Below are 15,718 nucleotides of genomic sequence, written 5' to 3' on the forward strand. Positions count from 1 at the left end.
ATATGGTTGGCAAAGACAATTTTACTAGCAACACAATGGTAAAAAGTAATGATAATAATTTCCAATACAAATTTGATGTTGTGAAGTTAAAAAAGTCAAATTGAGTTTTGTGTTTTTTTTATTAATATTTGTTTCCTTCTAAATAAATGATTACATATAACGAAAAGTAAAGAAATTAAATCAAGAGTATTCAGAAAATCTGATGACCAGAAAAAACCGATCAACTCAATCCAAATTGTGCAGTTTGGGTTGGGTTATCAAATAATTTGAGTTGGGTTGGGTTCAAATAAATTAAAATTTTATGGTTGAGTTGGTTCATGGGTTCACCTAATATAACCCAAACCAACCCAAATTTATTATTAATTTTAAATATTAAATATTAATTATTAAAAATATTGAACACCATAAAGATCAAAAGATTTTAATCAAAATGCAATATGATGGGTAATTTGTTATAATTGATCAACATCATATATCATTTTAATACTAGAAAAAAAAATAGAATTAGGTTATTTTTATAATGAATTTAAGAATAACAAGTCCTTCAAAATTCAGTTTTAAATTGTTCTAAGACAAAATTCGAACCTAAAAATAAAATTCAAGAACAAATCACATTGATCACCAAAATGATTGGTCAATTAATTTTCACATGCAATAAGAAAACTAGCCTTTTATTTTTGAGCTCAAATCTAAACTAATGATGCAATTGATAATGCATAATTTATCAACTTTGGCAATTCAATCATTAAGGATCTTTTATTAACCTTCTCATCTTTTGTTTTTCGTTCATGTTTCTCATTTTTTTTAGAAATTAAACTTATTTGATAATCTATTTCATTTATTGTTTCAAAAAATTTTAAAATATGAAATCAAAATCCTTTTTATTAGAACGTTTCTAAAATTTTGGTAAAAAAATTTTCTTCCAAGTAATTCTGAAAAATGAGAATCCTTAAAAGTCAAAATCTTAAAATTTGTATGATTATCCAATGGGCATGCTTTTATCTACTTAGAGGGTTATAATTCCAAATGAAAAGTCTATGAATCCCACCAATATTAATTTGTCATTTAAATTTGACTTCGATATAAGCAATTTCATTTTGGTTGTTTTGTTTTAGTTTAGTTTTTTTTTTTTCTTTCTTTTATTTTATTCACAATAAAATTTACTTTGATTTTGGCCACTAGAATTTGACAAAAATGCTTTCATAAATCAAAATTAACTGATAAAAACTGTCTGCTTTTTTGCTTTGTGGTCCAATACAATTAACCTGGACTTTTAATGCCACCCAAGGGACCAAAAAAAAAAAGTATTATTTAGATTTTTTGGCCTTTATGTTTTTTTTTTTTTTCATTTAATAATACACGTTGACTTTTTAATTTAAATAATATTTATTGTTTATTTATTTCACAATGTGCTCTTTTTTTAAAAAATGTTTTATCGGTTTCATTTTCTTTTATATATTTGTCTATTTTTCAAATTTGGTTCATCAAATTAAATGTTGACAACGATGAAAAACGTCATTTTCTCAAATCTAAGGAACTAGTCAATGGAAGTTCCAGATGAAATATTAGATGTTGAATTAACAATAAAAAAATTTAAAAGGTTAATGCTCCTCAAGTTAAAAAAAGTAAATGCTAAATCAACGTTATTAGATTTATCTTCTAATGGTCAAAATTTCATCAGACATTTATAAGGAAAATCTTATTCCACATATTTAATCTGGTATGTGGTGCTTCGAACGATTAAGAGTATAAGATTTTTATTATTATTTACATATTTGTTATTTTTATGTTATTTATGTCTATAATCTTATGATTTAAAAAAGTGCGTTATATAAACTCTCTAGACCCTAGAGACGCCTTCATTATGTAATTTTGTATTATTCCCTCTAATAAAACTGTTATCTCTATATCTCGTTGACGTATCTAACACACTGTTAGTAAACTATGTAAGTTTGTATATTGGTTCTCTATTATTATGTTTTTCTGCTTTTTTTTTTCTTTTTCTCTTTCTTTCTTTCTTTTTTTTTTGTCAATTTCATGACATGTAAGGTCAACTTCTTTAAACTAGGGTTTTTTTTAGATTATATATTTTTAAAAAAAACATGTATATGAAAAAAGGCAGTGATTTTTTTTTTTATTTTTTTTTTTTTTTTATGTAGTAATGAAAAAGGTGTTGATTGAAGATTAAAATTTGAGTGATTTTGTGACATGATTAGATAGCTTTTCATTTTTGATACGCAAATTCACAAGACGACAATAGATAACCCTATTAAAGACGACGACAAAATTAATCAAATTAAAAAAATTTACATTTTCAAATCGTAGAAGCTAGTATGAAAAAAAAAGCTACCACTCTATTTTTGTTAGAAGTGTCTTTCAACCACTTGCAATGCAATGTTTTCCTCTTAAACAAGTAACAATCTCACATAAAAGTCACATTAGGGGCTATTATGAAAGCAACTCTTCAAAATATTTGTTGTTTATTTTTCATGAATCTAAAGAAAGTATTTCTAAAAATCAAGAACGGCATCTCTTATAAATACTATCCTCTAATGGCACATTCATTGAATTACATTAATAAATATCATAATTTGTTTTTATCACCAATTTAAATTTTAGTCTACCTACTCGATCTATCAATTTCATCCTATCCAAGTGGCAAACTTCCCTTAAGCCACATTACGTCACATTATAAAAGAGAGTTCGTTTAATCAACATGTCACGTTATTGTTCGAACACAAATTAATAACAAAATTCTATTAAAATCAAATTGGAAGCAAATTGATGTACTTCAAATTTGTTTAGAGACTAAATAGATACCATTTATTAAAGTTAAGAATCTTGAGTATAGTTCAACAATGCAAAGTGGGGGATTCAAAACTCTTTCACCACTTAATATTACATGTACGTACACTTTGTATTAATCATTTTGTTGTTAGTTATATTATGTTCATATTAGTTATTCGTATTAAATTATTTAATTGTAAAACATTATATATTTTCTGTAAAGGTTAGCGATGCCCAAATTCCCACTTCGCATTATTTGAACTATATATATAGGAATATACACGTAATTCAACCTAAAAATTGTCATAAAAATGAAGAATAGTTTAATTAAAAAAAAACATTTGCTAAATTAAAATAATAAAAGCCGTCAATTTCAAATGTAAGCTCTTCACCTACCATTATATTTTTTTTTTTTTCTAAATTCAACCATTTTTGTATAACTTCGAATTTTAATAACCTATACTTGGATTGACATCTAAAATTTTACTCCAAATTGTATATTTTGAATTTGATTTAATTTGTCAAATGAGTTTATTCATTAGTGCTAAGTCATCAATTTATTAGGATCATGTTTTTTTTTTTCTTTTTATGATCACTAGATATCATAATTGAATGGAATATTAAACAAATTTAAATGACTAAATAAACACAATTATTGAAGAAGTTTAATACTGAATTAATTATATTCTAACCTTAAAAATTAGTAAAATTTGGATGCTAGTTGAGTTGCACGAGTTAACCACGGGTCCCAACCTTATGATTCCACATGTCAACTTCGGTTTTTTTTTTTCTTCTTTTTTTTATACAAGTTTTCCTTCTCCTTCTCCTTCTCCTTTTCCTTTTTTCCTTTTCTTTTTTATCTTTTCAATTATAAAAGAGAAAAAGAGAAAAAAAAACATAAAAAAGGAAAAAAAATTATATAAAAAAAAAATTAAAAAGGGACTTGATTCAAATACTACGTATCTCGTAATATAAGAGTACCATATTTTTTTATCCACACTAAAAATTTATCTTCATAAATACTTTTTTAATATCGTAAGCCACACACTATTTATAAAGATATACTAATGTGAGGAATAAGTGGAATACTTTCATACTCATGCATGTATTAGAAATTTTCCATAAGTTTTCTCTAAAAAAATTTGTTCTAAAATTCAAAAATAGTTTCTCAATATCATCCTTTTAAAAAGAAATTTTTTTAGAACAACAAGAATGGGTATACTTCTTCTATTTATTATATGTCACATTATCATTCTATTTATTTCAACTGACATCGATTTTGAACTCAAATAGACATCAATTATAGACTATCGAATTTTCGACAGTTAGTTCTATTCGATTTTGATAAGGGTTTTAATCGATTCCATATTGTTGGTGAACTAAATGGGAGTTGATTCGATTGATTTTAGTCCGTCACCTCAAATTTTTTGTTTTGTATGCTCACATCTAAACTAAAATGTGAATAAAGAGGGTATATTTCTCGTAGTAATAGAAATTTTTCCTCAAAACCACCCTCGGTCATTGACTCATTAAATCATTATAAAATACAATAAATAAACATTAATAATTTTTTTCTTTCTTTTCCTTATTAAATTTTGCACTAAGAGACACAACAGTTGACAAGTGAGTGATGTCATATAAAATAATGTCAATAATTTAAAATAAAAAAAATAGAAAGAGAGAGAAATTGAAGGGAAAAAAAAGTTAAATATTAAAATTCCACTTGGAGTTGGCTTTATATATAAATCTCTTCTTCCTCCTTCCAGTTTCATACAGACGCCATTTTCAATCAATCCAGGATTAAGACCAGAGAAATTTCTTTTTTCTTTTCTTTTCATTTTTCTTCATAATCTTCAAGAAATTTTCACAACCGAACTTTCTTCCTTGTTTCTTTTTCTTTTTCATAATCATCATCAATTAATTTCCTCCCCAAATTCATCGAATTGATTCTCTTCGTTAATCACGATGAGTAACACAATGAGGCCTAGGGTTAAGATCTTGTTCTATCTGGTCTATGATCGAGGCTAATTTCCTTCAAATTCCACAATATCAAATCCAAATTTCCGTTCAATTCATCTCGCTAGGTTACGATTCGGAGGATTTTTATTTCTAATTCGTTTACGTTTGATCCATGGATTTCAGTACAGAGAAAGTGAAAAACAAGGGATTGATCTTGAAAACCTGGGAGCGGTGCAAGTCGATGGGCCGAAGGGGAAGAAATTCACCGTCCTCCGCCGGAATAAAACGATTATTAACGAGGAAGACGAAATCCTTGCCTCATCTTAAGGTCTTCTCCGGCGGAGAAGACGACGACGAGAAGGAACGACGGCGGAGCTTTGGCGGAAAGGGGAGAGTAGCGCCGGAAGGGTGTTTCACGGTGTACGTCGGAGCGGAGAGGCAGAGATTTGTGATAAGAACAGAGTGTGCGAACCATCCTCTGTTTCGGTCGCTTTTGGAGGAGGCGGAGGAGGAGTACGGATACAACTGCCAAGCGCCGCTTTCCCTACCGTGCGATGTAGAGAGTTTTTACAACGTGTTGATGGAGATGGACGACGACGGCGGCGCTGATCTCCGCCGTGGATGTGGATATCCTACTCCGAAGAGATTTGGATCTTATCATCTTCTCAGTCCTCGTTCTTCATCTCTCGTTGTAAAGTAAATCAATTCCATTTCTTTTTGGAATTTAAAAGTGGCTTTTATATGTATTTGGTGGGTTTAGATTCTAGGATATGTGTTGTTGTTGTTGCAGCAAAAGGAAGTTGTTGTAAGTGTGGTGTTTTTTGTTGTAAGGGTTTGTCTTTAAAAAAAAATCCAACCGTACCAAATCAAATCGATTTATTCCCACTTTAGTTGAAATAATATACATATAGTATGTTGGTTAAAATTTGTGCAAATTCGATTTAAAGAAGTTTGTATAATCAAATTAAACTCAACTCAAAAAATTCGACAATTGAGATTAACAAAAAAAAAAAAAAAAAAAAAAAAAAAAAAAAATTCAATTTTTACGATTTTTACTTATGGACTCTCTTTAAATATAATTTAAATATTTATATTAGAATTTAATCTAGATTAACATCATATGATAAATACAAACAAATTTAATGAGAGGAGTTTAAAAATGATGATTTGTTTTATAATTAGCTTTTAAATACATTTGATTGGGAGTCCAAAATTAATGTACTAACAATGATGAATTATAAGTATGTGTGAAGCAATTAGAGATTAGAAACCATATGAGATGAATGAATGTGCCAATATGTTTAGTCATTGTCATGAAAAATTATTTTTCATAATTATTATTAATTAAACAAGATGCTTCGACTAAAGAGCCATCAATAAATAATTCTTATTAAACACAACAATTCAATGAAAGAGACACATGGGACCAATTATAAAGCATAAACTCGATGGTTCAACCGAGAGCAATCAAGGGCCATTGAAAACGTAAAAGGTTTCGAGGTAATAGGCTTAAATAGAGGCAACCTACTTAAATTTAAATCATTTTAAAGTAAATTTAAATATTTTTAATATCCTATAATTTTTCTTGAAAATCAAATATAGCAAGGTCAAATAGAAGCTAAGTGATTATTAAGTGAAATAATAATAATAATAATAAACTTAGAATTTGTATGTGTCATTATTAAGGAGCAGGTAGATTTTAGAACCATATTCAATAATTATTATAAGGCAGCCATATATTGTAGCGTACTTATCGATAAATAAATATAGTATAATTAAATTGTTCCGACACTAATTGTTATCGATATTTTGAGTCTAGCTTTATGTTTTTTATATATTTAAAAACTAATTTGACTTCGTGTAGATTATATTGCAAATTAGAATGGATTAGATAGCTAATACTTAGAGGTATGTTTCTTGTCGTTTTATGTATAAATATAACAATTTAGTCTAAGATAGGCAGCTAAAAAAATCTAAGAATATTATATTATCACCTCAATAAATAAATAAATAAATAATCTAAGAATATGATATTGTTGCCTAAAAAAAAATCTAAGAATATTATATTATCCTTGGTTAATAAGGGGGCCTATTCTACAATTGTACAATACTACATTTATTTTGGATGTAGATAATTCTCTTTATTCTAAGGAGGGTGATTTCATGTACTTTGATGAGATTTGGAACAGACTTTCTCACTCTAGAGAGTTGGACGACCTTTTTGCACAAGTTCATTTGATTAGGATTGAGGTTGATCAAGAGGACAATGTAACCTGACTCCTTTATGTTGAGGTTTGTATACTAAATCTCTCTAGTATTCATTCTCATAATTTGTAAACTTTGTAAACAAAGTCTTATCAATAAAATAATTGTTATTTTATGAACATACATTCTCCAATAAACTAAGATCCTATATTATTTTATGTAATTTAAACATATATGTAGAGATAGAATACACATACAAGTGGATCATGTTTAAATGATAACTTGAACGGTCTGTAGTAGATGGATAAGGCTAGGTACTTTATCCTGGTGACACTACGGATACGACATGCTTCGTAGTTATTACAAGTGTTATAAAGTGATACAATGATTTGGTCCTGATCATTCACGTGGAAACATGTGAGTGAGGGTATCTTATACAAAGAGTTTGTATAAGACCGAACCACGAAATGAATAGTCTCTGTTTATAACACCCTTGCTAGAAGAGACTTACATTTCACCAAGATGACTATAGGTGACTTGACCTGAATCCTAAATGAGTTGTGAACTTCTACCTATGAAGGCGGTTCTTTGATTTGCATAGGTAAGAGTGGTCATTTTCGCCGACTCAATATGCCTTCCATTTTGGAAATTCGTCTGATTGGAGAGCTGGAAACACAGTTACACAAAAAGAAATTCACTCATTCCCTATTATTAGGGTAAGTAAATAAATTACTCTCTTAAGGGCTGATTCTGAGGCTTGAACAATGAGGCGCCTCACCCTCTCTTGATCAAATAAGGGTTCGATTATAGTTGGACTATAACTAATTATTTATTAGAGGGATTAGTGGTACTTAAAAAGTTATATGTAACTACAGAGACAAAACAGTAATTTTTTCTAGATGTACTTGCGAGAAATTTGTGAAGGATCAATGCGTTGTTGATTGGTTATATCCAATGGACACATAAATATATCTATCGTGTGAAGAGTGCAACTGTCGATCTTGTTGGGTTTTATGCACCAAAACTCATAGATAGTAAATGCTACTAATTGACCGTCATCAATAAAGAATTATACATGTTAAATCAATAAATGTTATTGTTTTTATTATTGCCTATTTTGTCTAAATAACCCTAAATCCAATAAACTAACATCCAAGACTGCCTTATGAGTCTTGAACTGTATGTGGAGACATATAAAGATCAATGTTCAAGATACAACTTAAAGAGTCTATAGTACAGGGATAAGGTTGGGTACCTTATCCTAGTAACACTATGGATATGACTCACTTTGTATTTGATACAAACGTAATGATCCAACGTGTTTGTGTAGGTGACATGTGAGTGGGGTTATCCTATGCAATGAGTTTACATAAGACTGGACCGCGAAATAGTAACCACTAGATGTAACACCGTTGACTAGTCAGGTTTCTAGTTTAATAGGATGAACTAGGCAACTTAGTCTTAATCTTGAGTATATTATGAACTCCTGTTTACGAAGGATTATCCTTTGATTTTCATGGGTGAGGATGACCAGTTCATCGACTCAATATGCCTACCATTTTGAGGATAAGACTGAGTGGGGAGCTGGGAATATAATAATACAAGATGGAATTCACTCCTTCCCTCCTTAATGCTAAGAAGATGAATATTCTCTTAAGTGGTGTCTCCAGGACTTGAACATAGGATCCTACCCTCTCATTGGCCCGAGAGGCGTTTTTATTTATTGGTTGGACCATAAATAGGTTGTTCATTAGAGGAACACTGATACTTAAGGAGTCAAAGGTAACCTAAGAGTAAAACGATAAGAGAAAATTGGAGTTATGAATACTCGTGAAGGACTAATGGCCGGTATTGGTCTATATCCGTGGATACAGAAATATATTTGTAGTGAGAAGAGTGCAACTTCAGGTCTTAGTAGAGTATACCCACAGGTAACGAATATTGATTAATTTGGTTAATGAGTTTAGTCAATTAATCTCATATCGTTGGAGCTTCTGATCTACAAGTCCACCAGGTCCCCTCGTTAGATCACTAGAGGATACTTAAGAAAGATAATTTGAATTGTTCAAATTAATTTGAGGAAACTATATATTAATGTGATTAAATTATAATTATGGATATGATTTATAATTAAATTGGAAAGTGATATTTGAATAAGATTCAAATTAATTAATTCAAGTGAATTAGATTCACAAAGAACTAATTAATAGAGATATTTTGCACATATACATGAGGCGTTTCAGACAATGAGTTAGTTATTATAATCCTAGATTATTATAGTTGGATTATAATAATGTGTGTTTGGGGTATAAATTATTTTAGTTTAGATTATAATAGTATGTGTTTGAGATGTAAACTATTTTAGTTTGAGAAGGAAATAATAAACATTGTAGCAATGAATAAAAAAATGATGAATAATAGTAAAAACTGTAGCAGATATTAAATACTGTAGCAAATGAGGGTTTTGAAATAGTGTTGACTGTAGCTAATTGAAGAATGCAAAATAATATTTACTGTAGCAAGAGGTGGTTATTATAGTCTAAGGATAATCTTCACCCCAAACACACCCCTAGTGTTACTGTATAGAATTTTCTTTAAGTGCATCATCTTTATTCTCCAAAACCTTTTTCTCCTCTCTCTCTCCCAATAGTTGGATACCACCCATCCCTTTATTAGAATCCTAGAGAATAACGAGGTTACTCTCATGGAAGTGTTCAAGATTGTTCAAGAAATTGTTCATGATCAAGATCGTTGGAGATTCGTTCGTTGGAACTTGGAGAGGATTGTTCGTGGTACTTGGGAATCTACAAAGGTAAGAATCGTTCTAATATTTTCCCTAAAGCATGCTAATTTACATGTTTATATATTATGTTTTGTCTAATGATTTTATTTAATGTAAAAATCAAATTGCGGGATGCAAGGCGTTCTAACAAGAACACTTCCACTGCGGGATTCGATCCCTTCAATTGGTATTAAAGTCAATTCCTTGCATCTTCATTCTTCGTATTTTTCAAAACAAAATCGTATAAAGGTGTGTTTCATATTCTGCATTCTGGTTTTTTTTGCAAAATTGGATGTTTTCAATTTTGACATTAGATTACTTTTAAATTTGATTAAATTGTAAGGGCCCATTATATTTTTTGGGCAATTTATTTCTTGCTTCGAGTTTGTAAGTCTGTGTCGATCGATAGAGCAATGGTCGTTGAAGAGATCGAGAAGAAATGAAGGTGTTCGGTGCAAGTTCAGAGCTGAAAACATGCATAACATGAGTGTTCTGCCGATCAATGTCGTGACGCTGTTATCGTAGCATTGCAACGCTGAAAAGTGGTGGTAAAGTGTAGGGAACATCTTCAGGTGCGTTTTTAACCTTTTTTTTTGTAATATTTAATTTTTATATTAATTAATTAAATTAATATAATAGTTATATTAATTTAATCAATTAATTTTTCATTAGGGTGCCAAAATCAGTCCAATTTTTGCTGTTTAATTTAATTATGCATTGGATGTATTTTTTAATTTATTGGAATTCATATTACATATTGTATGTTATATAAATTAAAAAAATACCCACCTTAGGATAAACATGCACATGCATCATAATTAAATATAAAGAGTTATATTTTATAGATGCACGATTGAATTAGCATGCTCATGCATCATAATATAAGTATTATATTAGTGATATATGATTAACCTAAACATATCCATTCTTCATACTACATATTAAAATTGTTCTAATAAATGGTGGAATGATGTATGTGAATGTTTGAAGTTTTTATAGATTTAATAATTCATTAATTTATAAAGAGATATATTATTAATGAAATAGATTAAAATCTATAATCTAAATTGCATGCAAAATAGATCCAAATTATTTTAAATTATTTAAAATTGACTTATGTTAATTCTAATGGGATTAGGAATAGGTTAATCTTTTTAATTTATTTTAATAGAATTAAAATGAATTTCAATAAAAAATTAAATTTATAAAATAATTGTCCATAAGGGACCTTTGTCTTAAGGTTCTGTCTATAAGGGGGTGTTTATGCTGACGAAAACGGAACACCTCCACCTGGGAACCAACCTGGAAGGTGATTTAGGCAAGTATTTTATAAGCATGCAATAAATGATTGATTTTATTAAAAGAGTTTAATAAATAAAATCAAGTATTGTTAAATTATTTAATATAAATGTTATATTGAGCAAATTTAAAATACTTAGAAAAATTCTTTAGCCGGGGCGTTTTAACTAAGTATAATAAAATCCTAATAAAATATTATAATACTTTAGTGGGAGAAAATTGGTATATATGATATATCAGATATCTAGCTTTCACGTCCCCAAGAGTTCACACCGTGAGATTCATGCTCGACTTCTTGTCGCCCTGGGCACGACCTCGCTTCGGAAAATGTTTGCATGGGTCAATATAATAAGGTGAATGGGGAAAGTATTCATAGTAAATGGGAGAGGGATGTGTGTCAACGAATCCCACAATCTCCTTCATGAGGTTGCACCATAAGATTCCTATGGTTTGCCTACGTATCGTCCTAGAGCGACCATCCCTTCGGAAAGCCTCATCATAGGGGTCAGAACAACGCAAACTCCAGAAATTGATAGAGTTTCTTAGGTTAATCTTCAACAGTTGTCTTTTCCTTCAGTAGGCTAGTGAAGCGTACCTCTAGGATCCGAAAATGGGAGGGTCACAATTACGAGAGGAATTAAGTCAGTTAATTAATCATTGACCGGAACAACGGTAGCTAAAAACTATAGGAATAAGAGTTATCCTAGTATTAGTGATTGGCTGAGATTGTCTCAATTCAGGGGAGGAATGGCTGATCACCCTTCAATGGTTGTTACTTTAAACCTCTGAAGTATCGTTGCAAAAACTGAAATCAATAGTTTAATTAGGGTTCTATGATTAAATGTATTTTTGCTAAATTGATTGGATAATTATGTGATAGGTTATGAAAAAGATAACTAATAAGGTCAATTGATTTTTATATGTTTCAACATGTCTTCCACAATCATATCTTTGCTTAAAAATGAGAAATTAACCAGTGAAAACTATGCAATGTGAAAATCTAACCTGAATACGATTCTGGTTATTGATGATTTGCGGTTTGTCTTGCCGGAGGAATGTCCTCCAGTCCTCGCTCGAAATGCATCTCAAGTGTTGAAGAATGCTTATGACCATTGGACAAAGGCTAATGATAAGGCCTGAATCTACATCTTAGCAAGTCTATCTGACATTTTTACCAAGAAGCATGAGGCCATGATGGCTGCACGTCAGATCATGGAATCCCTCTAAGAGATGTTTGGATGACCGCCCACTTAGGCTCGGCACGAGGTCCTCAAGTACATTTATATGTGTGCATGAAATAGAGCTTATCAGTGAGAGAACATGTTCTTGACCTGATGGTCCATTGCAATGTCATTGAAATAAACAGTGCAGTCATAGATGAGCAGAGTCAGATGTTCTTTATTTTGGAATCTCGTCCAAAGAGTTTTCTTTAGTTCCACAGCATTGTGATAATGAACAAAATACAGTACAATCTGACTACCCTTCTGAACGAGTTACGAACTTTTCAATATCTTATGAAAGATAATGGACCAGTAGAAGGAGAGGCAAAATGTTGCCCATTCCAAAAAGTTCAATAAGAGTTCATCCTCTGAAACTAAGTATGTTTCCTCGACTTCTGATACTAAGAGGATCCAGAAAAAGCTAAGGAGGGAAGAGGAAGGCTCTCTCTACTGACAAAGGCAAGAGCAAAGCTAAGGCAGACAAGGACAAATGCTTCCACTGTAATGTAAATGGTCATTGGAAATGAAATTTCCCCAAGTACCTTGCTGAGAAGAAGAAAAAGAATGAAGGTAAATATGATTTACTAGTCTTGGAAACTTGTTTAGTGGAAAATGACCATGATGTCTGGATACTTGGTTTAGGAGCCACTAATCATATTTGTTCTTCTTTAAAAGGAATTAGTTCCTTTAGCAGCTAGAAAAGGGTGAAATAATGCTCAAGGTTGGAACGGGAGGCGCCATTTCAGCTCGTGCAGTAGGAACTGCTAAGTTACCTTTTGGAAATAGATTTTAGTTTTTAGAAAAATACATTTTTTCCAATATGAAGAGGAATCTTGTTCATGTTTCTTGTTTAATTTAATAATCATACTCAGTTTCTTTTAATTCTAAGGAAGCGTTCATTATGAAAAATAGTGTGATTATTTGTTCAGCTAAACTAGAAGACAACTTATATGTGTTAAGACCAACTGAATTAAAAGCACTTTTAGATAATGAGATGTTTAAAACTGCTACTACTCAAACTAAAAGGCGAAAAATTTCTCCAAGTAACAATGATACATACCTTTGGCATTTGAGATTAGGCCACATAAATCTTGATAGGATCGAGAAATTGATAAAGAACGAACTTCTAAGCAAGTTAGAGGATGATTCATTACCTTCATGTGAATCCTGTCTTGAAGGAAAAATGACAAAAAGACCTTTTAGTAGAAAAGGTTATAGAGCCAAAGAGCCCTTAGAGCTCATACATTCGGATCTTTATGGTCCTATAAATGTAAAAGTTAGAGAAGGATACGAATACTTCATCTCTTTTATAGATGATTATTCGAGGTATGGTTACTTATACCTAATGAAACATAAGTTTGAAGCTTTTGAAAAGTTCAAAGTGTATAAAGCTGAAGTTGAAAACCTATTAGGTAAACTAATTAAAACACTTCGATTTGATCGGAGGGAGGGGGAAGGGGGGAATACATGGATTTAGAATTCCAGGACTATTAGATAGAACATGAAATTCAATCCCAACTCTTAGCACCTGGTACACCACAGTAGAACGGTGTATCAGAAAGGAGAAATAGAACCTTATTAGATATGGTTCATTCTATGATGAGTCATGCTCAATTGTCTACCTCATTTTGGGAGTATACAGTAGAGACTACAATACACATCTTGAATAATGTTCCCTCGAAGAGTGTTTCTAAAACACCTTTCAAGTTATGAAGAGGACGAAATTGAGTTTACATTACTTTAGAATCTGGGGTTGTTCTGCACATGTATTAGTGACAAATCCTAAGAAGTTGGATTGTGCCAATTTGTTGGTTACCTTAAGAAAACGAGAGGTGATCTGTTCTATGACCCTTAAAAAAATAAAATGTTTGTCTCAAAAAATGCTATATTTTTAGAGGAAGACCACAGGAGAGATCATAAACCACGTAGCAAAGTAGTATTAAGTGAAGCGACTGAAGAATCAACAAGGGTTGTTGATGAAGTTGGTTCTTCATCAAGAGTTAATGAAGGAGTCAACACTTCAGGTCAGTCTCGTCCTTCTCAATCATTGAGAGTGCCTCGACACAGTGGGAGGATTGTGATACAACCTGATCGTTACTTGGGTTTAACTAAAACTCAGGTTTTCATACCAGATGATGGTATTGAGGATCCATTATCCTATAAACAGGCGATGAATGATGTAGACAAGAACCAAATGGGTCAAAGACATGGACCTTGAAATGGAGTCCATGTACTCCAATTCGGTATAGAAGCTTGTAAATTTACCTAAAGGAGTCAAACCCATAGGGTGTAAATGGATCTACAAAAGAAAGAGAGATGTAGCTAGAAAGGTACAGACCTTCAAAGCTAGACTTGTATCTAAGGATTATACCCAAAGGGAAGGGGTTGACTATGAGGAAACTTTTTTCCCTTTTGCTACGTTTAAGTCTATAAGAATCTCTTGTGCATAGCCACATGTTATGATTATGAGATATGGAAAATGGATGTCAAGACTATTTTCTGAATGGCAATCTTGAGGAGAATATCTTTATGTCTCAGCTCCAGGGGTTTATAGCCTAAGGTCAAGAGCAAAAAATTTGCAAGCTGAATCGATCCATTTATGGTTGAAACAGGCATCCAGATCTTAGAACATTAGATTTTATATAGCGATCAAATCTTTTGGTTTTGATCAAAACGTTGATGAATTTTGTATCTATAAGAAAACCATCAAGGATAACGTAGCTTTCCTAATAATTTATGTGGAGGTTATCCTACTCATTGGGAATGATGTAGGATATCTTACTGATATTAAGGAATGGCTAATAGCTCAATTCCAAATGAAAGATTTGGGAGAGACGCAGAATGTACTATAGATCCAAATCATTAGGGATCGCAAGAACAGAAAGTTATCTTTGTCTCAAGCAACTTATATCGACAAAATATTGACTTGATTTCAATGCAGAACTTTAAGAATGGTTTAGTACCTTTCAGGAATGGGGTTCACTTGTCTAAGGAACAATGTCTTAAGACATCTCAAGAAGTTGAGGATATGAGACGTATTTCCTATTGTTCGTTGAATTCGTGATGCGAGCTTAGGAGTGTATTGTATAAAGTAATTGGAAAAATAAGTGCAAATATGAATGATGCGTTGATGCGTTAGTGATGTGCAACGGGATGCATGACACTCCTCTATAGGCGTTTAAGTTTTCCTAAATCAGATCGAAGTATAAATCCAACTCAGGTTCCTGGTAAGTCCAGAGTCGAACTCAGGGATTCAGATTAAAGCTAACGCAGACCTTGCGTTGTAACTATTGTAGAAATATCCTAAGTGAATGTAGAAATGAGTTATTTACACTAAGTTGCTGTGTGCGTGCAAGAAGATACAAAAAGGTCAAGTAGAAAATAAGGGGTCGTGTGAAAATGGAGTTTGATGCAGGGGATATGCGTTGATCTAAGTTAGATGTACACGAACAAGAATGAGATGCGG

The 15,718-nt window shown here is 31.3% G+C and overlaps 1 protein-coding gene across 1 annotated transcript; it reads left to right on the forward strand.

Annotated features, from left to right (window-relative positions):
• Window positions 1–4,408: 4,408 nt before the first annotated feature.
• LOC120067330 (auxin-responsive protein SAUR50) lies at window positions 4,409–5,671 on the forward strand. The gene has a single exon (XM_039018895.2). It carries the CDS (start codon window positions 4,919–4,921, stop codon window positions 5,444–5,446), a length of 528 nt encoding a protein of 175 aa, XP_038874823.1. The 5' UTR covers window positions 4,409–4,918; the 3' UTR covers window positions 5,447–5,671.
• The last annotated feature ends 10,047 nt before the right edge of the window (window positions 5,672–15,718 follow it).

The sequence above is a fragment of the Benincasa hispida genome, chromosome 12, assembly GCF_027475165.1.
Source record: "Benincasa hispida cultivar pf3 chromosome 12, pf3_genome.v1.1, whole genome shotgun sequence".
NCBI classification, from domain to species: domain Eukaryota; kingdom Viridiplantae; phylum Streptophyta; class Magnoliopsida; order Cucurbitales; family Cucurbitaceae; genus Benincasa; species Benincasa hispida.

Excerpts from the sequence above, each read along its gene's own strand:
- LOC120067330 (XM_039018895.2), top strand. The coding sequence starts at position 4,919 with ATGGATTTCAGTACAGAGAAAGTGAAAAACAAGGGATTGATCTTGAAA.